The sequence below is a fragment of the Malaclemys terrapin genome, chromosome 11 (genome assembly GCF_027887155.1).
Source record: "Malaclemys terrapin pileata isolate rMalTer1 chromosome 11, rMalTer1.hap1, whole genome shotgun sequence".
Taxonomy (NCBI): domain Eukaryota; kingdom Metazoa; phylum Chordata; order Testudines; family Emydidae; genus Malaclemys; species Malaclemys terrapin.
Window position 1 is genome coordinate 15,122,267 of NC_071515.1, and position 24,891 is coordinate 15,147,157.

At 42.5% G+C, this 24,891-nt stretch overlaps 1 protein-coding gene across 1 annotated transcript in view; it reads left to right on the forward strand.

Moving 5' to 3' along the window:
• The window catches only part of ERBB4 (erb-b2 receptor tyrosine kinase 4), a 978,527-nt gene that overhangs the window by 756,226 nt on the left and 197,410 nt on the right, over window positions 1-24,891 (forward strand). Inside the window, exons 13-16 of the mRNA XM_054044415.1 lie at window positions 4,875-5,007; window positions 7,263-7,356; window positions 8,755-8,909; window positions 19,062-19,136. Coding sequence (XP_053900390.1) covers window positions 4,875-5,007; window positions 7,263-7,356; window positions 8,755-8,909; window positions 19,062-19,136 — 457 coding nt within the window. The remainder of the gene's footprint in view (window positions 1-4,874; window positions 5,008-7,262; window positions 7,357-8,754; window positions 8,910-19,061; window positions 19,137-24,891) is intronic.

The following is a 24,891-nucleotide window of genomic DNA, read 5'->3' on the forward strand; positions in this document are numbered from 1 at the left end:
TAAGCAACAGGTCAGGAAATTCTTGCAGCTGTTTTTCCCAGCTACTGGGAAAAGCAATCAGTGAGAGCAATAAAGCGGAGTAAATGAGCAAGAATTTAAACCTCCCCCTAGCTGGAACCCCTTCACTGAAAGCTGTTTGGAAAAGAAGCAGCAAGTTTGTAGTGTTTTCAGTCAATTAAGCTCATAAAACTTTGAGGCCTAATTGACTTTTTCCTTGCTTGTTTAATTAACTGAGTAATATTACTGTGGAACTTTTATTTAACAAAAGAGACTGGGAAACCAGGCTCCTAATGAAAGATTACTCAACGGTTTATTTTCTATGTAAATAGAGGATTTTTTTTTTCTTCCTTTAACACAGTTTGTTTCTTTGTCAAACTTTCAGAAGCTCCGGGCAGAGCGCTGTTTCCGGTCAGGTTTAGACATAGTCACTGGCAGAGAAAAGAACTGTGGGCCTGATTCTCGTTTACATTTAAGGCCCCGTTACCTACTCTGGCCATGTTAAAGGAGCTGTAAAGTGGACATGCATGTCATTTACACAAACTTACTACTACTGCCCCTCAAAGGGCTGCAGCATTACTCCCCCTGTGTGGCCAACCATCTCCTCTGGCTCGTGTGTAGCTGTGGCAGACCAACTGCTTTGCCTGCTCTCCAGCCCTCGATGCTCCCTTTAGGGTGGTGGGTGCTCCTCAGGGAGTAGCCAAGGGGAGGACTCCCTATGTTGAGTTCTGGGACTGCAATTCAACTCGGGCATTATATAGGCCACATATGGGTGAGTGGAGGCTCCCTGGTCCCAGCTTTCTCCCCCGTATGCTTGGCCCAGAGTAAGAGCTATGCAGTGTCTGTTCCTATATTAACTAGGATCTCCCCCCTACCACCTTGTGTTATGCATGAGGAGGTGACTGCCAGAGTGCTGCTGTCTTCATTAGTGTTACCTTAAAGCATGTTTGCAGCTTAAGTAGGTCGATGGCACAATCACCAGTTGTGGGTCTGGGCGGGCTGTTCTGTTCCTCCTAATCTATCTATCTAGATTGGTCATGGTCTTGGTCTTGTTATTGGTCTTGGCCAGTTGACAGGAGCACCATAAATCTCCACATATTTCCTCTCTAGCACATGGACAGTCTGGTTGACATGACATGGAATTACTCAGTGATAGCTAGTCCGCATCTCATATTTTCAGTGCTGTTCTCAACAGTGGAGAGTTGCCATAAATCAGCAAATGGGTATCAGTATCATGCCAACACACAGCCCAAGCCCACGCCTCAGTAAAAAAACAGTGGATCAATTTTTCACCCTTGGGAATCCAGCAATGAAGTGCTGATGGTGTTTTTGCCAAGATATCAATAGTAGTGGCTTAGGGAATCTGGCATCTCTAGCCTCGGAGCTGTCATGGTTTGTGTCCAGGCCTCCACTCTGACACTGAAACACGAACCAAATGTCTAAGGATGTTTGTAACAGGAAGCATCGTGTTGTCTACAATACATGCGACATTTGCTAGTGTCTGGCGATTCAGTGCCTAAAACACAAAGGGCTAGTGTAAATCCATCGACTTTGGAGGAGATTATTAAGAGGCAAACTGAATGAAATATCAAAAACTGCTTGGGGATATTAGAAAAATAAGTTTAGAGAGTTGTTTGAGCACCAAGTGACATAATACAGGTTTACGGATAGAATGCTGTTGAATTTGCTGAATCTGCTCTCACACTAGCTTTACATCAGTCTGGCTCTTTTGACTTCAAAAGCATTTATCCTGTAGGTAATAGTGTAACTGAGAAGTGAATCAGGGCCATTAATTGAGGTGAATTAGGCTTTCAGCCAAGAATGTTCAAACAAAAATTGCATAGCCATCTGGAATTATTATTAACTTTAATAGTTGTCTTTGTGCTTGGGTGTAGCTGACTGATGCTCTGAGGAACAGAAGGAACTATGTACCTGAGCATACTCTCTGAAAGAAATGCTATTTAGTTGGTTTTTTTTAGCATGTGGATGTTTTTACTCTTTTCTAGCCTAAAAAGTTTAAAGGAAAGTTGCCGAACTATTCCAGACATGATGAATCTGTGGCCTGTTCTTGGTCCTAGATGTCTGTAGCGCAACAGTGAATCTCCTGCCTTTTGAAGCTGCTTGTACACGTGGGCTGGAGGACACCAACTCACTGATTAGTTCTCCACACAGTCCCTGGAAGGAGATTAAAGTGAAATACCATAAGCCTCTCTCAGCATTGAAGCCCACAAAAACATTTTGTGTGGAAAAAGAAATAATTTAAATGAAGAACTTCTGCCCACAAGCTTTATAAGCCAAGGAACTAGGATAGCATGCAATTGCAAGAACAAAGGGAAGGTACAAGATGATTCTCAGAGCTGCAGTCCTTGCGTATGTCATTGGCTTTTCAGATAACTTGTTTGTCTTCTTGCCTGGGGCCAGCAAAGAAAAATCTATGAAAATGCAGCATGTTTTGCAACATGTGATTGCACGTTTTCCCGCCTAAGAAGTGCTGCATAGACCTTTCAAGGTCCCTTCCAGTTCTAGGAGATGGGATATCTCCATTAATTATTATTATTATTTATTATTATTATAAATACAGTGGGCAGTAAGCTGTCTGATGATGGAGGAGGGACCAGACAAGCAAAGCAGATGATAGGGATGCATCCTGTCTTTGCAACGTGAATATCATCTGTCACAGTATGATAAAAGACTACATAACAAATAGAAGAGGACATAAGCCAGGAACGCCTCACAGATCAAAACGATGTGTTCGGCAAACATTGTGCCAACATTGAACATTGCAGCACAATGAAAAATAGGTGATTAGCTGGTGTTAAAGAGGGAATCGATATATGCAGCAATGCACTTTACTATACAGTGGGCTGCTATGACAGATATTCAACGAGTGTTTAATGAGGCACATGGAGGCGCTCTGCCTTGTGGCATGAAGATGGAACAAATTCTTCCACACCCAAGAGAAACTAAATATGGAACATTGTGCCATACAGTGAAGAATAATCAGGGAAAAACAAAATGCTGGGGGGAAGAGGCGGGGTGATTTTACAGGGCTTTGTACTCATCAGCTGATGAACCTCAATATGCAGTTCAGCAGTTAGGTACTGTCCATTACAATCTTCCTTAACAACACTGTTGCAACCCTGACAGTGGCGATAAGAGCACCATCTGTTGTCTTGAAAGGGAAATGTGGCATTCTTTAATCACCTCCACACACTGCCACCTATCATCCACTTGTGGAAGTGCAAGAAAATACACACCCATAGGCTATGTCCATAGTAACTTGCACAGGTTTGCACAACCACCAGACTAGTGTTTGCATTCTGTATGGGGAATTATTTCAATTTTGCTATCACCACTGTGTGAATCTGTGTATATAGATGTCGGTGTTATTCTGTACCTATAATATGTGTATGTTTTTGATTGGACGTGTCATTTTTTTACTGTCTGTTTTTTATGGCATTTAGTAAAACTCTACCAAGAAATAAACAACATATTTTGTCATTTATCACTTCTTTTACTTTTATCAAATCATGGGTCTTACTACTTGCTAATTGTGACAGAACATTTAAAAGAGAGCTCTTTGCTTTTTAATTTGCACAGTCTATCACATGGCACCAATTGACATAAAAAACCACACATCTGGGAGAATGATAGCCTCCTCTGTCTAGGGGTGACCAGATGTCCCGATTTTATAGGGACAGTCCCGATTTTTGGGTCTTTTTCTTACATAGGCTCCTATTACCTCCCACCCCCTTTCCCGATTTTTCACACTTGATGTCTGGTCATCCTACCTCCGTCAGGTATCAGGGGCTGGTCTAATCAGTATAAACTGAGCCGGCATGGAATGGCTGAGAGCCTGCGTTCTCTCCGCAGTACTGATTTGCTGCTTGCTCACTCCCTTCCTTTGTCTTTCTGTCTGACTCCTCCTCTCCTAACATAACTCCACAGAAAGGGTTTAAATAACAAAAGAAAAAGAACAAAGGCTCCACACTAATATGCTCCTTGCTGTCTTCACATTGGTCAGTCTGCCTGTATGTTAATCCCCTGTCCCTATCCTTTGTCTTCTCTGCTTAGACTGTAAGCTCTTTGGGGCTGGGGCTGTCTCTTATGTCACGACTGGAGCCCGGTTTTCAGTTGGTCCCTGGGAGCTACCATAGTATACACGATAAACAATAATGAAAGGGCTAAAGCTGCTTGCACTGCTCTGAGCTCGGTCAGGTCTAATTAAGTTATTTCATTGCTGTTTTCAGAACATACGTTCTGTGATGGATTTCTTGTAACACACCACAGGGATTTCATTTTGGATAAAGGCCCCTGAAAAATAAATTCCTGTTGACCCCCAAGTCAAGCAAGCATTTCTTAGAAGAGTCCAGCGTTGGCTGAGCCCCACACTAATAGAAGTCAATCCTACTTGACTTGAAATTGAGTTAGGCAAACATTGAATGCTTCTGCAAATCCCAGCCTAAAGGCTTTATAGGAGAGGACATATCACCCCTCCCCTCCTATGCTTGTAATCCCCCCAAATCGACAGGGCCCGTCAATGTAACTGTTCTGCTAAATCTCCCCCTGCTGGCAAATGCCCATGAGGGTTCATCAGCAAGAAATGGGAAAGGGGAAAATATTTACAATGGGTGTCTAGGAAGTTAAGGGCTGATCACTCCAGTCTTTCTGCTTCCCATGCATGGGCTGTGCTGTGGAGACGACTGAATCCCTCTTTGCTCTGAGGCAGGGAGGGGAAGAGGCCGTTCTGTGGGTAGTAGCTTCTTTGTGTCCAGATGCTGGGAGAAGGATTTGCCTTCTGGTGTGTTAGAAAGTAATACTCGCAATCTAATAGCTAATGACACTAAAAATATCTTCGTTCCTCTCTCTGTTTTCAGCTGCAGAGGGAAAGGTGTGTAACAACTTGTGCTCAAGTGACGGCTGTTGGGGGCCAGGGCCAGACCAGTGTCTGTCCTGCAAACGCTTCAGCAGAGGAAGGACCTGTATAGAGTCTTGTAACCTTTATGATGGGTAAGACATCACACTTGCTTGTTTGTTCCCCAAAGAGTATTGATTATGTTGACAGTTCAGGAATCACAAGAACAGATTCTGATGTCCTTACATTGAGTAACACCTTATTCCACCAATAGTTCCATTGATTTCAACAGAAACACTCTGTGGAGTAAGGTGCTATTTACTCGGTGTGAGTACTCAGAATCTGGCCTTGAGGTGGAAGTATAAGTGGATGGATTCATATGGTACTTCTTCTAGATACATTTTTTTCACTCCAAACATTCTCAATTCCCTTTTATTTATTTTTCCCTCTGGCACAACAATAATTATGTGACAAGCGATAACATTGAGTATATACATTCATGGAGCCATAGTCCGTTCATGCTTCACCGTTGTCGTTCCTTAGTAATGATGTCCTTCTTTCTTATCCCCAAGCCAAGGACTTTTATAGAGCTAACTGCAGGCATTTTTAGAGTTAAGCTTTGGCAATGCAGGATTTAAAACACTCATATGCCCTCACTATTGTTTCTTGCTAAATTTTGGAGTTTGATTTCTTTGCCCTTCTCCCTCCTGCCTCCCTCCTCTTCCCCCCCATAACTCCCACATTGGATTTTTAGATGTTTGTATAGTCTTCACTGGGAGGATGGAGTTCCACAGATCACGGAGACATAGCTGTGTGAAACTGTCTTTTGACCGAAAAATAAAACTTAAAGGTCTTATGTTACATATACCAGAAAGAAAAACGAAAAGGTTGGAGGGTGGAATCTCATTTCCCAGATGATAACACAACATGTTGCCCAACATTTCTTTATAATAAGGAGCAACAAATCATAATTGATTTTAGTTAATTGTTTTCACCCCAAGAGGTGCTAATTAAAAATAAATGCACTATATGGCTTCTTTCTGTTCTTTTTTTGTTTCTTGGATATCAGCTTATGTGATTATCATAAAGAGACAGTTGAATGGACTCCCTGTAAACACACCAAACTATTGCAAAATTCTTTCTTTCTTTCTTTCTCACAGCAAGGAAATGACCTGCAAAAAACTCTAAGTTACACTATATCTAAAATGTTACATGCATTCAAGTCAGGAAAGACGAAGTTGTGAGGCCAGATTGTGCTGCCATTTAGGCCAGGGTAAAGCTGACTGCAATTTACACTGCAGTATTTGGCTGTGGTTCCCACCTCAGCCATAACCCAGACATGTTTGTTTCTACATTAGTAAGTTCCATGGTCCTGTTCACATTACCTGAGTAGGAGCTATCATTTAAGGCAGGGTATTCATATTTATTTTGATAAGGTAATGGTGGTTGCCCCTTGCACAAAAGGCAAGGATACAGTTGCCCAAATCTTCCAGGACCTCTGCAACTTTTGGGGGCCTTCAGTGGAGACCTGAACTGTCCGGGTAGAGGTCCTATGCATTTGCAGTGGCTCTAGGGCCCTCCATCTCCCCCGTAAGGCGGCTCCAATGGAGCTATGCTGCTAGGGTTGTACCCTTCCACCTGGGCAGTGACTCAACATGGAGAGTCTCTGCTTCAAAGTTAAAGCAGCCTCAGATTCCATGCTACATTCTTTTCAATGAAAGTTGCCCATGGATTCATTTTTATACTCACTTAACTGGGTTGCCACAATTGAGCCTCATGGCACTAAGAAAGCAGTTACAAGACCTCAGATTTAGGTTGATAAAGTAACTATGGGGACCCACATCCTCAGCCATGACAACTTGACGTGGCTCCGCTGAAGTCAACAAGCTTCACCACTTCATGGTTTGTAGCTGTGTCATGCACACTGTCTGTCTGCACCGAAATCAACAGTGTGACAACAGCATACAGTGCAGACATACCCGAACCAGCTTTTATCTAGCTACCTCAAAGAACAGTCACTGGAAAAGCGCACAGGCTAGTCACGCAAGTCCATGTGCAGGGTCTTGGGAGGGTTTGTACAGCCTGTGTTGTCGCTGTGACTTCACTGCTTGGGAGATTGGGTTTGTGTGTGTGGAAATCAGCTGGCTGCAGTTCAATTCCACACCCTCACCCCATGATTGTGATGGTGTTCTTATTTCTTAATACGGACATAACCTGCCAAAAGGATACTCAGCAAATGATAACACAGGTTTTGGATTTGGTCCTCATCTGGTGTAAATCAGTATAGTCACACTGAAGTTCATGAAGCTATGTTGATTTACCCCCAGCTGAAGATCTGGTCCGTTAAATTCAGGTCCGTTTCAGTATGATTTTCACTAACCACTCACCTGTCTGACTAATGTTTCTCCAGGGAATTTCGAGAGTTTGCGAATGGTTCTGTGTGTGTGGAGTGTGATCCTCAGTGTGAGAAGATGGAAGATAACATGATCACATGCTATGGGCCGGTAAGCACAACATAAATACTTTGTAGCTGTAACCTGCTTAGTAAGTCTGCGCTAGCATTTTTATAAACATCTGTTATTGTCCAATGGGACTTTCGTCACCATCCTCATGACCATTTCAAATACATCAGCAGTAAATGGTGACAAGCAAAAGAAATTTCACACACCCACAGAACCTTCTTTTATCACTGTTGAGGGTTTTTCCCCCCCTCCTATGTTGAGGTCAATCCTGTTCCCCTCCATGCCTTTAGTCTCCTAGAAAAATTCTGTCTTAAGCAATTGCATTCTGCCAACCCGGATTATCCGACTGGACAAGGAATTCCTCATGGCCATCCTTATAGCAGAATGAAATGTTGTTGGCACCACTTTAATGGTTGATGAACCTCACCGAAAAGGCTTTTTGGTGGTGGGGAAAGTGAAGTGATCCTTATATTTTTGTCCTTTGTGCATAGCCCGAATAAAAGGCAGGAACCACATAGACAATTGAATACATACAGTCCCTCCCCCAGTATATGGAAAGAGCTTATATTTTGAGCTTTCTGTGGTTACAGATTGGCTGAGAGAACTTGGCTCATTATTTATTTTTGTGACTCACTGATTACAGAGTGTGCTATATAGACGATCACTATCTGTTTTATTATAATCTCTGCAGTTCACCCATTTGGGAAATTAATGACCTAAGTTTTCTACCAGTGTAGGAAATTTGGATTTGTAGCAGGCCACTGACAAGGCACTTGGTTTCTGTGTCTACAGAATTTCTTTGGTGAGAGATGGTAGCACCGTGCATAATTTTGCCTAACTCACTGTAGACCTGACTCCATTGGTTTTGGATGAGGCTTGTCATCAAGATCAGTGAACTTTCTTTCTTTATACTTCAGGAGACTTGATTTACAGTTTCTAACTTTATGTCTCCCTGTGTAATAATGAAAATGAAATCCTCATCTCCTGGAGGGAGACGCGACAGAGGGGTATTGCTGGGACCAGAAATCACAGGCAAAATACGGTGTGGAGATAAGCCTGTGACACAAATGATCCCATCAAGGACCACTTTGTAGCTTCATTTAATATTGAGCAGCGGTATAGGAAAATTCCAGGACAAAAGGAAGTGGACATGAGGCATATTGAGGTGCATCCATCAAAAGCAACTAAACCAAACACTCCAGAAGCAGCGCTCTGCTAGTACTCTGTATGTAGTACATTTTCAGCATAGTGCCCCAGGATTTAGTTGTGCGACCCTCAGTAACATTCCTCGGAGTCGCACGGCTAAATCCCCGTTCGTTACGAGGGAAATGTACCCCTCTCTCTTTGAGTGTACAGCACCCAGCATGTTGTCAGCAGCTCTTGCGCGGTAACAAACGGTAGAGTAAATCTAATCCGCTGCATTTCTCTCCTGCTCCCCAGGGACCAGACCACTGCACCAAGTGTTTCCATTTTAAGGATGGCCCCAACTGTGTGGAAAAGTGCCCCGATGGCTTGCAGGGGGCAAACAGCTTCATTTTCAAATACGCCGATGAGGACCGTGAGTGTCACCCTTGTCATCCAAACTGCACTCAAGGGTAAGCTGGACTTCTGCAAATAGCAAGCTTTGCTATGTAGCGTTTATGTTAGGTAGTGGTTTTGTTTGGTTACCGCTTGGCCAGGAAAAGTGTTCATCGTTCCTGGCAGTCTGTGCATACATAGCTAGGACATCACCTTTGGTTTTAGGATCCAGAATCCAGTCATTAAGGTTTTGCATCTAATTAGTAGACTAATTAGCACCGCACTTTCAAACTTATCAGAATTGGTTCTTACAGCAGTGCTCTTGGCCCTCCCGATAACCAGCACTGGTATGGAAAGCGTTTCTAATATGCGTCCATGAAAGCTGGCATGTACACAGACACCATATTGAATATTTATTTGTGCAGAGACTTTTCTCACGGTAACTATCACCACATCTCAGCATCAATGGATTCGTGCCGGTGAGTCAAGGGCGCATTACTAATTCACAGATGGGAACTGAGGCAAAGGAAGATTAAGTGACTTGTCTAGGACCACACAGCAAGTTTGCACCAGAGTTGGGAACTGATCTTAGATCTCCCGAGTCCTCACATCAACCACAAGACCGTCCTTCCTGCCGAGACCCAAAAGCAGTGGAAAGGGGAGGCAGCTGTGGCTTCCGCTTTCATCTTATAGAAAGTTGTTACTAGAGGGCATTTGCCTTACCTGTGCCATAGTCTGGCCCAATTCAAGAGCAAGTGCTGACCTGGCCTTTTCACCAACACACCCTCTTGTGAGCTGAGCCAAGAGACCAGCAGTTGGAAGTGGCAGAGGCAAAATGGGGACAGTTCAAAGTATCTATTATTAAAAACACTAGTAGGTAATTGAACATATTATAGTCCCGCTGTCATTCTTGTGGTCAGCAACACTTCTCCCACCTTCTCCTCACCCGAGATGGGCCCCGGGAGAGAAGAGTGGGAAGAATTTTCCTAATGCAGCAGCTATTGGTTATAATGAATCAGTTTAAAAAAGTTTTCACATTCAGAAGAGAGGCAGTGTCCAAAACTATCCATAGGATTCATGTACAGTAGCCAGCAGTTCTGTTGATTTCACAAACTGGATTACAGTCCTTTTAAATGCATTCTTTCCCCCGCTCTGTTGTCACCTTTGAGACCATCCCTTTCCATTGTCATTTGGCTGAATTACTTGTTTCTCCCTCATGTTTCTCCTGTCCCCATCAATTGCCCTATCTGCTGATGGCACCTGTTACCTGGTGCCGTGCTCTAAATTTTCAAAAGCAACTGAAATGAAAAAACAGATTGACAGAGCCAGGCGAGTACCCAGAAGTCACCTCCTACAAGACAGGCCCAACAAAGAAAACAACAGAACAGCACTAGCTGTCACCTTCAACCCCCAACTAAAACCTCTCCAGCGCATCATTAAAGATCTACAACCTATCCTGAAAGATGATCCCTCACTCTCACAGATCTTGGGAGAAAGACCTGTCCTCGCTTACAGACAGCCCCCCAACCTGAAGCAAATACTCACCAGCAACCATACATCACTGAACAAAAACACTGACCCAGGAACCTATACTTGCAACAAAGCCCAATGCCAACTCTGTCCACATATCTATTCAAGTGACATCATCATAGGACCTAATCACATCAGCCATACCATCAGGGGCTCGTTCACCTGCACATCTACCAATGTGATATATGCCATCATGTGCCAGCAATGCCCCTTGCCATGTACATTGGCCAAACCAGACAGTCTCTACGCAAAAGAATTAATGGACACAAATCTGACATCAGGAATCATAATACTCAAAAAACAGTGGGAGAACACTTTAACCTGTCTGGTCATTCAATGACAGACCTGCGTGTGGCTATTTTACAACAGAAAAACTTCAAAAACAGTCTCCAACGAGAGACTGCTGAGCTGGAATTGATATGCAAACTAGATACAATCAACTTAGGCTTGAATAAGGACTGGGAATGGCTGAGCCATTACAAACATTGAATCTATCTCCCCTTGTAAGTATTCTCACACTTCTTATCAAACCGACTGTACTGGGCTATCTTGATTATCACTTCAAAAGTTTTTTTCTCTTATTTAATTGGCCTCTCAGAGTTGGTAAGACAACTCCCACCTATTCATGCTCTCTGTATGTGTGTATATATATCTCCTCAATATATGTTCCATTCTATGCATCCAAAGAAGTGGGCTGTAGCCCACGAAAGCTTATGCTCTAATAAATTTGTTAGTCTCTAAGGTGCCACAAGTACTCCTGTTCTTTTAGTGATTTTTGGGTGCCCCAGTGTTTAGGTGCCCAACTAGAGGCACCTGAAAGGAACTCAATTGACAGAGGGCCCAGTAATTTTGGAATCAGATCCCGTTAAGGTTTCTCAAGTTGATCCCCCAAAATCACTAGTTGCTTTTGAGAATGTAGGCCATTTTGTCTGGCAGGGAAGTGTCTGTATCCAGAAAAGGCTTCTGGCCAGCTGAAAAACCAGCTGACATCAGGTATTGCAGAAACAAAGCACCCAGTGCCAGAGGACTTGACTTCAAACACTGCTCCTGGTGTGTATGGATCAAGAACCAAGTCACTTTCTAATGGCAGTCCTCTGAAAACAGGCCCCAGGTCAACACATTTTAAGGGATGTGAATTTTTACCAGCCAGAGGCAAGGCTTCAGAAAGTGGCATGAGCATTCAGAAATCCTATACCCAAGTAACTCTAGAGAAGTAAGCAATCATCATTTTGCACGAGCCACTTGAGTTAAAAATATTCTTATGAGGAGACAATGGGTTATGTCCGAGGCAGAGGAAGAACAAGAAAACGTCACCCAGTGAAGTAATCCTCCACAGGAGGATTTTATTGTTTTGCAGCTAAAATTAAAGCAGGAAATTATTCAATATAATGTTGATGTCAACAGCTGTTGCCATTCAAAATGAGACCTTTTGCTGTTTTTGCAAATCTAATTACAATAGAGCCATTAGGGAAATGAAAGCGAGATCGCAGAGACACAGCCAGGATCTGTTGCAGATTCGTCTTCCTCTCAGCCCTTTTAAATCAGAGTTATGCAATTTAAAAAAAAATGAAGGAGAACAGGATAGGAAGAAACACTATGAAGAGAGAAACTTACCTCAGGAGCAGGGTTTCCAGTGATGGCTTTACTGGACTATGGAAGTGTCATTCCGATCAACTTCTTCTATGTCTAGATCAGTGGTTCCCAAACTTTAACAACCTGCGAACCCCTTTCACTAAAATGTCAAGTCTTGTGAACCCCCTCCTAAAACTGAATATTTCCAGGGATTTTCTCCCTTACCTCAGCATAAATTATAAAAGCAGTGATCTTGGAAATATAAAATTTGCATTTATGATGTGTTTATTACACACTATTTATTAATTATTTATCATTACAGTATTTTTATTACATTATGAAAATGGTAACACTCTTCCAAGATCTCACTTTTGTAGCTTGTATCACTTTTGATTAAGCCTGTTATAAGACAAGGCTCCTATCAGAGGCACCAGTAGAAAAAAGGGGTGAGGGGGCAAAGCCCCTGTGCACCTCGGGACCAGGGGGAGCACCACCGGAAAAGTAGGTATGCCCGCGAGGGCTACTGGAAAAAAGGGGAGGGACCCACGGGGGGGTGCACCGACGCGGGGGCAGCCTGTGACCCTTGTTGCCCCCCCTGCCTCCTGTTATACTGGCGCCTCTGGTTCCTATGTTTCATCAAGGAGTATCAGATGTGAAACAGCAGGAAGGTATTTAAGCAGCCAACTCAAAGAGTTCCTCCTACACAAGCATTCAGGTCTTGAGCAGTCCAGGCAAACAACGACAATAAAGCTTAAACTTGTTCTTCATAATAATTTAAAAACAACACTAGCAGCCTATTTAATTTTAAAAACAGCAAAAAATATCCACCTCCCTTTCCATTTCTTATAAGGAGCCTTTAAGTTTAAATCACCTCAGTGTGATAGATGTGCTTGCTTTGATCTGCTTAGCTCTTGGAAGTCCCCAAGGCTCTGGGCTGCTGGCCCCATGCTGCCGAGGTCCCTGTGGACAGCTCTTTCCGCCATTAGGGAATTTTTTCCCGAGAATCCCCTGTAACATTTCGTGAACCCCCAGGGGTTCATGAACCCCAGTTTGGGAACCACTGGTCTAGATTCTACATTTACAGTCTGCCCTGAGCAAGGGGTCACATGGAGCTGCATTGGCCCAAGAGCAGACTAGAAATTCACACTTCTGCCTCTGCTCCACCCTTTTTCAGCGGCAGACGTAGGTAAATTCAGCTCAGTCACTTCTGTATACCCAGCCAGCTAATCAGGCCCTGGAAATGGACCTGATTAGCTGGCTGGGTATACCTATTGTTCAGAGCAAGGAGTATTGAACCAATGGGCCCCTGTTTTCCCCATTATGGCTAGAACAGGACAATATGCGGGTAGGGGAAAAGGGAAATTACCCCTGTGCAGCTGAGGAATAACTGCCGATCTAGCCCTTCGGGTTCTTAAACAACTAGAAAGAAGCAAGCCATTGGGATTTTGCAGGGCCCTGAGCAGCTGGACTTTGAATTGATAATATTCACTGGCAGCTCTTGGCTGAATGGAGCCACAGCTTCTCGTGCATTGGGTCTTTGTGTTGTCATTTGATACTTTAACCTTCAGCTTTCCCCTCATCCAGCAGCATCCGTGCTGCCAGGGCTCATTAGACAAATGAATATGTCATGTTGCCAGTCTGCGGATGAACGGCAGACACCCGCAGTGATGGTACCAAAACTTTTCCTCTACGGTCCCTGAGTAACATGCACACAGGGGTATGGTTGGTCTCTAGAGCAGGTAGGTTAGCTTTGGCCAGTCAAATGCTAGGTCTAGTGACATCCTCATCCCCTTTTTATAAAAGGGGGAACGTTCCTTGAAGCTACTGATCAGACACATCTGGATTTAGATTAACAGTCTGGAAAATGTCTATGTGCAGCCCTTTTATTTAAAAAAAAAAATAGTAATCTGGTTAACCTCAAATGTTCCTTTCTGGTACTTCTAAAAACATTCTTATATCATCTCAAATGTACTTGTATCGCTCTGCAGTTACGTTAAACTGTGATGGTCATAATGAGTGCCCCAGATGTCTGGTTTTTATACATCGTCCGTCTTCTTGCCAACATTGTCAGGCTCTCATTGAATATGCCTGGGGAGAGAAAAGGAATCAATTTGTCTTCCCCGCCCCCTTCTAATTTAGAATTCTCCAGCTTCACTGCCTTCCTGTAGGATTGAGTATTTAAATTTTCCTCCTTGAGCAGAACTCTTCGAGAAGAAGAAAAAAGGAACAGTGATGGCATGTCTCTTCAGATATTTGGCCCACAACTGAACTGGTTCAGCAAAATCATAATCATACTCCATCTAGCGTGTCTGTTAGCTTCCGTGCTAGATCGATTGCAGGAGCAAAATTGACACCAGCAGTACAGCGAACATATCTGTCAACGAGTGTTATGCCGCTGCAGAGCACCAATCAGATACAGTGCGAGCTCGTTCCTGCAGGGCTGCTCTTTTAGGATCAGGATATTTGCCAAAGCAGACCGTTAGTTATCAAGTCTTGTCTCCTGCTTCCAGCAGTGGTCAATCCCTTAGGTTGCAGAGAAAGGCAAATGTCCCACCTCACCCCTTCTCATAATGCACTTGGACAAAACTGCTCCTTGGTACCTGCAAGTGATCAGTTTGCACACTGGAGCAGGGGTTTATTACCCCATCTGAACAGGTATAATTGCAAATACTGTTAATGATCATCAAAGCATCCAGCCCTTTTAATTGTCTTATACTGAGCAAGAGAACTGCCTAGGAGTGGCTTACTCTATGCAACAGCAACCGCATTTAGAAACTTCCAGCGTTTTTGTCATCAAGTATCCAATGCCAATTTGGAGTAGCTCTGAGGCGCACAAGACCGCTATCTCCTTTAGTTCATGGGCGTTCTGAAGGTATTGGCAGGTTCTCCCACCCAGTGATCCAAACTGGAATGTTTCCACAGAAATAAAACATAATCATTTTTAAAGTCTCCTCCTCGGCATAGGTTTCAGAGTGGTAGCCGTATCAGCAAAAACAATGAGGAGTCCTTGTGGCACCTTAGAGAAATCATGTACCGATTTCATTAGAATTGTGTGCCATTTGACTGGAAAACTAAGGACATTTCATGGATTCTGACTGGGAAGAGCCTTGCTTCCTCTACTCTAAGGAAAACTGTATCTCTGTGTTACTGAGGGAGCTAAGGAGAAAGGATCACTTCATGAAAGGACAGCTGTTGTTTTTACTTTTACATTTTATTAACCCGCTCGTTTCTTTTCAGAGGACAGTTACAGTAACTCCTCACTTAAAGTCGTCCCGGTTAATGTTGTTTCGTCGTTATGTTGCTGATCAATTAGGGAACATGCTCATTTAAAGTTGTGCAGTGCTCCCTTCTAACATAGTTTGGCAGCCTCCTGCTTTGTCCACTGCTTACGGGAAGAGCAGCCCATTGCAGCTAGCTGGTGGGGGCTTGGAACCAGGGTGGACCGACGGCCCCCCATCAGCTCCCCGCTCCCCTAAGTTCCCTGTGCTGCAGCCGCCCAGCAGGCTAGCAATCGACAGTTCAGCTGTCCCTCCCCCCACTGCCATGTGCTGCTCCTGCCCTCTGCCTTGGAGCTGCTCCTAGAGACTCCTGCTTGCTGTGCAGGGTGGGGGAAAGGGGGGCTAATGTTAGCATGGCCCCCTCCACCCTGCTCCTGCACCGCGCTTATCCCTTACCCATATAGAGCAGGGAGGAGATATGGACGGAGAGAGACAGAGACAGCTTGGGGCAGCAGCTGCTGTCTCAACTTCCTGATCCACTTAAAAAGACAATGCACTTAAAGAGTGGGTCAGCTTACTTAAAGGGGCAGTGTGCATCTCTCTCTCTCTCACACACACACAAGGTGTGTGTCTGTCTCTGTCTGCTGTGCTGTCTCCCCTCCCTCGTGTTCGTGCTGTCTTGTGTGAGAGGCTACATTAACAACAATATGTTAACCCTTGAGGGCTCAGCCAAGTGCTAGTTCATCATTTAGCAGCAAGGCATTCCCTGGGAAATATCCCACCCTCTTCCACCCTCTGACTTCCCCACCTCAACCAAGCTTCACAATCATCATAGCTGTGAACAGTATTAAATTGTTTGTTTAAAACGTATACTGTGTGTATATCTATATAATACATCGTTTTTTGTCTGGTGAAAAAAATTTCCCTGGAACCTAACCCCCCCCATTTACATTAATTCTTATGGGGAAATTGGATTCACTTAACATCGTTTCGCTTAAAGTTGCATTTTTCAGGAACATAACTACAATGTTAAGCGAGGAGTTACTGTATCTAAAACCCTATACTGGCTACCAAATGTATCTATTTTTTTACCAACTGTGTATGGACTGTTATAAATCACTACACATCTCATTAACAAACAGGTATATGTACCGACTAACCAATTCATTTACAGGGAGAAGTTGGAATGAAATCATATTCAGATCCCCAGTATTCCCAGGAGAGGGAAAATCTGGGGACGAATCAGTACCACACAAAACATATTGCTATTGTCATGTGTGATCTGTAAGTCTTAAAAGCGATCTGGAAACACTGAAACCAAAGCAGTTATTTCCAGAATAAAAGTGACTGGTGATTTCAGACGGAAAATGGGGATGGTTCTCCGGAAAATTACTAAGCACCAGATTCTGCCACCCTTGCTCATGTTGAGTAGTACCTTACTCCTTGTGTGGTTATCTTGAAATTAATGAGCCAAGCTGAGGTGTAAATATTACTCAGCATGAATAAGAGTAGCAGAATCTGCCCCTAAAGGGACTTCTGTTTGAGTCTGAGAGAACAGTGGCATAAAGATGTTATATGTTTAACGCAAAATCGATGGCATTGCTGTTTAGACCACAGGAGAAGTCCAAACGGCCAAGAGGACAGTTTCCCCAGGTTTAGGTCTGATTCTTCAAAAGCTTGAGAGAATAAATGCAACAGAGATGTAAAATGATTCCAAGACCACAGGCTCTTCTTTACATTAGGCTGCCAGTTATCTGACCTGATAATGGGCTTTCAGGCCTCTAATTTGAAGAAGGTCTTCTTTTTATTTATAGCAAGGATCTGAGGTCAGCAGCTTTTGACATGCTGGAGAATGGGTGCTCTGAACAACTTTTCTACCTCCTTCATTACTGAGCTGAGTTTTTTGGGAACTGCTGAGCATGCCATGTGGGGAAGAAGAAATGTTACAGATGTGCCTGAGGCTGGACAGAATATAAACCCTTGAAGCCCAAGACTTTCAAAAGAGCCTGTCACAGTTCTCTGTACTATACACTATGAATTGTATTTAAATCCAAGCCTGCCACTATGCAGTCTGTCTAACTACCTGGCCATTAAGTATATCCGCTTCATGTACAGAATACTGCTTGAGTTCATTATTAAGGCAACCTTTGCAATCTGTTTTTGTTTGCCTGTCACAGCATTTATGCAAAAATAAAAATATCAGTAAACAAACAAGAACTGAGATGCACTATTATACTGCTCTTCCCAAGGAAAAATGGTCAGTGAGACCGGCCTTCAGTGAAATCAGTGAATTTTTTTTTAAAGGCAGATTGATATTTAAATATTTTATTTTAAAGGAAGTAAAAGCTCATAAGTGGCAAGTGATAGCGAAGTGGAGAAAAGACCCCATGGGAGCCTATTTAAACTCTCTCAAATCTTTTTCAAGTCTCCTTCTATGAGAACAGAAATGAAAGGCTGAGATTTTCAGAGAGTTGCTTCCCTTAAGCTCCTTTGAAAATCCCAGCTCCTTGGCCCTTATTTAAAGACCTAAAAACATGGTTTGCTATTCATGAGTGCCAAGCACCTAGCAGCGCTGGTGGGTATTCAGCACTTATGAAACTCAGGCTGCTTGTTTGAGTGCCTAAATATTGACGTAGGAGCTTAACTTAGTAGGCACCTATTTTCTGAAAATCGTGGCCACTGTCTTCATGCCATAATTGACTTTCCATTTAAGCATCCTGCCAGCCGCATCATAGACTGCTCCTGCCGAGGGGATAGGGAACTCCATAAGGGCCCCAGTCCCACAAGCAGCTCTGTGGAGGCAGATCCCCATGGACTTCAGTGGGGCTCAGTGTGAGCATAGGAGTCTTGCCCACGAGGAGTGGTTTGCAGGTTGGGGACTTAAATCTTCACTCAGCATCTGCTTCGCTCAAGGCTGTTAGGTCCTCCAAAACCAGTCGATTGCCCAGGATTCACAGAGGCTCTGTGCCAGTTACTGGTTCCCCAGAGCCTTGGCGGCACAGTTCTGGTAACGCCATATTGCTCCTTTACTAGTCGTTGCTCTTGGAGCTCAGCCTCCCTTCAGGGCTGCGGAAGGAGATGCCACGCTGTGGAAAATCATTGCGGATGGAGCCCTGTGGATTTGGTGTGAGATGATGCTGCGGAAAGTGGCAAGCTTCTTCTGCCACCGCGGCTTGATCCCAGTGAAGGGCTTCAGGGAAGAAGCCTGGGTGAAAAAGACAAGAAGTGCCACTCCCCCTCATGCTCTGCCCACTTCTGCAGATCAGCTGCCATGAGACGAGGGGATGACAGGGCTCCAAATATTTCTGCCATGACCCTGTCTATGAGTGAGTACAGTATGAACAACAACATTAATTAAGGAAAATAGTTCTCCACCTAACTCCTGTAGATCTTGAGCCATGCAAATGAGCAGCCTGTGTGCAGTAATCACTGGTTTGATATTTTAAACAACAGCCAGAAAGGCAACCGTATTGTTAGGCCTCCCACGTAAGCAGGTGAAACCTGCCTTAAGTATTGTTCGAGCCGAGATTGGTCCAACCTTATGCTGCTGGTGCTGCTTTTATTGTTCTCTGCTGTCTGTACTTTGTGTCACAAGCTGTAATTTCACGATGCCTTGGGTGTCTTTCGAGAATTATAATTAACAGTTTGGCACATGGCAGGGGGGGACTCCTGTTTTTTTCTGTCTGTAAATAACAGATTTTTCTCTCTTTCTCTCCCTGTTTTTCAATTTGGATTTGCTGCAGGTGCATAGGCCCCCGTATTGAGGACTGCATCGGCCTGATGGATAGGTACTTGCTGAGTACTTTGCTCCCACTGTCCCCCTCCCATACTCCACGTGTGGGCCAGGGCGTGTGTGTGCATGTCCCTGTGAATGGCAAATGATATTTTCTGTTCTGTAATTGCCTGCAGGTGTAGAGGTCCCACTAGTCATGACTGCATTTACTATCCATGGACGCGCCAGTCCACCTTACCACAGCATGCTAGGTAACATCCTCCATCTTTCCATCTTGTACCTCAGGATCCTTTCCCAGTTACCATAGGAGACTCGTACTAACCAGTTGGGTTAGAAATATGAATTAGAGTGCGTAAATTGTGTCATAATGTATCTTCAAGAGTAGGATATATACAGCTCAGCTTTTAGGTTGCTTTACAGTGTGGGGGAGGGATAGCTCAGTGGTTTGAGTATTGGCCTGCTAAACCCAGGGTTGTGAGTTCAATCCTTGAGGGGGCCATTTATGGATCTGGGTCAAAAATCTGTCTGGGGATTGGTCTTGCTTTGAGCAGGGGGTTGGACTAAATGACCTCCTGAGGTCCCTTCCAACCCTGATATTCTATTAAAGTCAAGTTAGCTATGCCATTAATAAAATTGGTTGAAAAATCCCCAGAGCTATTCTGTATGACCTTTTTTTTTGTCAACAAAAATTCACAACTAAACAAAACTAAACATTTCATTTAATTGAGATTTTCATTTAGTTTCAGTTTTTGAAAGCCAAAATGAAAAAATTGAATTACAACTAAGTGATTTTCTTTTTAAATTTGTTTCTCAAAATTTAACTGTGTTCATAAAACATCACAAAGTAGACAAATCTATTTTTCTACCAAAAAAAAATTATCCCAAAAATTGTTGACTAGCTCTAGCCACCTTAATTGTTAATTTACCATTCAAAAATGGCACTGGAAGTTGAGAAATTCAGTCTCTCCTTGCATCAGGTTTGGTCTAAAATGCATCCATGACGAACAAGCCAAATTTATGTAGGAAGAATCTACATATGTTTGAGTTTAAGTTAGGCCTCTATGTTCCCCTTTGTTATATCCCATTCATGTCCTATGATTTTTTTTCATTGGATTTATTTTCAATTCAAACTGGTTAGTATACTTCCAGGCTCTTAGGGTCTAGAACCTGACTAGGAGTTTTTCCTTTCAACCAACTTCACCTCATAAAGCATTCTAGCTGGTTTTCCTCAGAGGAGCCGAATGTTTTTTTTTTTTTTTTTTTTTTAATGTTTCCATGCCTCCAGGTTACTTATTCAACATGAAACTCCTTATTTTCTAGCTGTTGACTGATAGTGTTTATATTCAAGGGAGAGTGATGTGAAAAAAATACAACTAGAAATGCTAGCCAAATCTCCTTCTTAAATGGTCTAGGCAAGATCCGTTAATTTTTGTTCCAAAGCCCAATGCAGTTAATGGGAAGAGGTTCAGATTTTCAGGAGTGCCTATTGATCATGGGTACCTCAGTCTGACGAAGTGGGTATTCACCCACGAAAGCTTATGCTCCAATGCGTCTGTTAGTCTATAAGGTGCCTCAGGACCCTTTGTCACTTTTTTCAGTTTTGAAAGGCCCAGCTTAAGACTCTTTGAAAATAAGGGCCTCTTAAAGAATCTTGGACTGTGCACCAAAAACTGAGGTGCCCCAAATCACCAGGCATTTCTGAAAATCTTGACTTCATTGACTTCACTAAGCTTTGAATCAAGCCCTTTGGCCCCAAATGAGCAAAGCACTTTAGCACATGCTTAACCAAAACAGCTTCAACAGAACTACACACATGGTTAAAGTTAAGGACGTGCTTAAGTGATTTGCATGATTGGGGTCTTGGTTGTTTTTTTAATTATTTACAATATTGTATTTTAAAATGAGAATGGAATAAACAAAATCTTAAGAATGTTATATGCTTTATACTGGAAATACTGGGAAGATTATTGGTAAGTAATGACATCACGCCAGTCATTGTGTACATCAGCTGTGGTCTCCAGTATACATATTTTAAGTGAAGCTGCTTGATATTGTTAGCACGATAGGGGGAGAGCACATCAGACTATTCATTATTTGATTTAACTGGCAGAATTGTAAGCTTAACTTTGACTTCAGAAGATGGATTTATTGTCTAGATACTTACTTAAATCTCCAAGGGCATGATCCAATGCACATTGAAATCAATGGAAAGACTCACATTAATGTCATTGTCTGTTAGATCAGATCCTAAATTTATGGAGCAAAATAAGTAATGAAATATATGAGAGACAAGGTGGATGAGATAATATCTTGTATTGGCCCGACTTCTGTTGCTGAAAGAGACATGCTTTTGAGCGTATACAGAGCTGTTCTTCAGGTCTGGGCCCAGGCTTGAAAGCTTGTCCTTTCACCAACAGAAGTTGGACCAATAAAAGATATTATCTCACCCACCTAGTCTTGTTAATATCCTGGGACCAACATGGCTACAACAACGCTGCAAACACTAATGTGGAAATGTGCGGAATTCGGGATGTGGCACTGTGCTACAGATGATATTTGCTAGTATGAAATCATTTTTCAAGACCTTAAAACAAACAATGCAGATCCTTTTTATTTTAAGACATGTAGACAAGTGAATTCATCTCTCTGAATCTGTGATCTGATGTCAAGTCAGTAAAACAGACTGCTGAGGTGTGTGTGGGTGTGGGTGTGAAAATTAAAGTAGATGTTTTAATCCATTCAAATGAGGCATGTCCTGCTCCATTCCGTATGAGAAATGAATGACCCTCAATTATGGAATCTGGAAAGCCATTTCAAAGAAAGAACATTTCCGTTAAAACTGACAACTTTGCTACATTTATTTTGTGACTATGATTGCTGTGTAAATGTGATTAAATTTTAGGATGTGTATGTTTTGTCACTTTCAAACCTGCGTTAGAAATTTCAGAACCAGTTTACAGCTTCCAAACCTACATTTGTTAATTTTTTTTAAATGATCCATTTTTAAATGATGCCCTTTTTTGGGACAAAAAATAAGCAAAACTGCACTGGCAAAAATGGTATATTTTCTGTGTAATGCAAGTGGTGAAAACCAAAGTGTGTCTGTTTCACTTTAAATGGAACGCTTTACATATTCCTCTAGCTACCTTTTATCCACCATGACCTACTTCAGGTCATTAATGTCTAGTCTGCATCTTCACCATTGCTTCACATTGACTTGACTCAGTACTGGATTGAGAGGCAGAGTGCTCTGTTTTTCAACCAGCCAGCAGAAGATGAGAACAAAGTCTGTAATGCAGACAAATGAAATACTTCTCACTTCCTTCATCTGCTTCCATTTTCAAATCAATGTTGTTGTTTTTTCCCAGTTTTGTAATTTGCAAATTGTTTTTGCCATGATCCGTTAGCCTGAAGGCTTTTGCAAGAGTCTGGTAGGATAGCAGAAGAATTTTTACTGTCATGTTTAATAAAGATGAATCGGATGTGTGCTACACTGCTTGTTTTCCAAAAGACCAGCAGTCACATTTCAAAACATACCCTCTTTCAGCTTGTGTCTAGAGCCTTTAATGGCTATACATTATAATCCCTTTACTCAGGGATTTTTACTCTTAACATTTCCTATTAGAATTCCACATCAGGTGATGTTAGAAATGCTTTTATTTTCTCATTTCCATCTGAACGGCACTTACAAAGGAGGAACATTTTACCCCTTTCCTCTAGACCAGTTGATTGATATCCAAACCGCTGTTAGATTGCTTGTTAGATCTATAAATACACTGATTCTTTGTTCCACAGTGACCCAAATTTATTTTCAATAAATTAAGTTTATCTTTACAAAGGGTTTCACCACGTTGTTAACTACCAGAAAAAGTTCAAACTATAAAGAGAGTAAATGTCTCCTTGAACTAACTCATAAAAGCTTTTAGAGCTCATGGGAGAAATGAGCATCTCTTAGTTGTGGCTAGTTGCCAAATTCCAGCTCTTGTAACCATAGGAGGTACTGCACTGTAGTTCTAGTAATACTATGGAAAGCCATAGTTCTCCACATTTCTGACACATTCTGTTGTATTTCTGTAATGTCTAGCATGGTGGTATCCGATTGAAATTTATGTGTTACGCTGACTTTAGGAAAAGATTCTCTCACTGGCTTCTGCCTCTTTGAGCTGCTCCAGTGACACTAAGGAACCAGAAATGGAACAGACTTTGCCAGCTGAGAATTCTTAAAGCAAAGGGGACACCTTGGCTGGCACAGAGATGGCATAGTTTATTCCTATATCACCCCTTGCTCTCCAGAACCTCAGCATAGGGTACATACCAGGCCCGGGGCCAGGGGAGGGGAGGGGAGGGGACAGGAGGGAAATGAGGGAGTACGATCAGAGTGCTATTGAACTCTGGTATTCTCAGTGGATTTTATTGGGACATGTTTGCACACCAATCCTTTCATGAAAACCAAGAGGAAAAGAGAGGTGAATTGTGTATACTATGCAGAGATGTACACCGGGATTTTCCAGGGAGCCTATAGGTGCTCTATGCCTAGCTCCAATTGAATTTCAGCAGGAGCTGAGACCTATTGTTTTGAGCATGGGCTTGTTAAACCCAGGGTTGTGAGTTCAATCCTTGAGGGGGCCAATTAGGGCTCTGGGGCAAAAATCTATCTGGGGATTGGTCCTGCTTTGAGCAGGGGCTTGGACTAGATGACCTCCTGAGGTCCCTTCCAACCCTGATATACTATGATTTTATGATTCTGTTCCCTCAAGTGCCTTTGAAAATGCCAGCTGTAATGATTATGAGGAGACTTTAGGAGTAATTGAAAGGGGGGTAGGGAGAGGGAGTGTGAAGAGAGAAACTCCACCATCTTATTGAAAAAAGAAAAGAAAAAAACAATGCCCAGCAATACACGTGTGGTCTTTTCCCACAGAATTTAACTGCCCAATTCAGATATCCAAGCCAGGCCCAGGATAAAATTTAGTAGCGTTAATGTGTATCTAGGTTTCACTAAGTTGCCGGTATTTAAACTTTCAGATGAAGCATTCAAGCTATAATTCAAAGGAAAAGAATTCCTTAAGGAAGGGGTGAAGCTGCCATTTTTCTGGTATGAGATCTATCATAAACCTGAAGATGTAATCAGAGGATGGAGCAGCAAGGAAACACCACCTTAATAGTTCCCTGAATAAAACTGTATTGATTTACACCCTAACTAAATGGGCTTCACATTTTCTTTTAACTAACTGAAGCTAATTAGCCTGGTCCCCCATTGCGGAGTGGTTACATAAAACGATGTGTAGATATTAACTCAAATTACAATAGCCTCATACTTTCTTCCTATTAACAAACCACACTCTCCCCACTAATCATCCCTTTGCAAACAAAAGATTGTTTTTTATATACAGTGTATGTATACAAGAGCTAATTAACAGTAAACCCTTTGTAATGCAGGCAAATCCTTTTGTAGCTGTTTCATAACCCCCTACCCAGTGTGATTTCATTAGAATTTCACAGTAACTCTGTAGTACAGAATACACGAGAGGGGATGGGAAACCCACCTCTAATAAACTCTGAGTGCTCATCATTTTTATAGCACTGTTCCAATGCTTGGAGTAAAGCATTCCATATGTTCCAGTTATTTATAGAATAATTACAGCCATTCCTGAAAGAATGTAAAAAAATCCCAAACAAACCAAAAAAGCCCCACAAAAAATTCTCCCCATAAAAATTTACTCCAAGGGAGGAAAATAAGTTTTATTTGTGAGTATAAAACTATAAACCTACCTCTTGATTGGTAAAATATACTATTCCAGAGAGACTTTCTAAGACAGTCGCAGAACAGATCAATTCAGGGAACGGATTGTATTTTTAAAATTGAAAAAGAATAGAAAAGCAAACTATTTTTGGTCCTGACGTCTATGGATTCGATGGTTGAGGTCACACTTTTATCCCTCTGGAATAAAGCAGAGTGACATATAAAGTTGTGTTTATCATGAGAGGCAGTTTGATCTAGTGGATAGA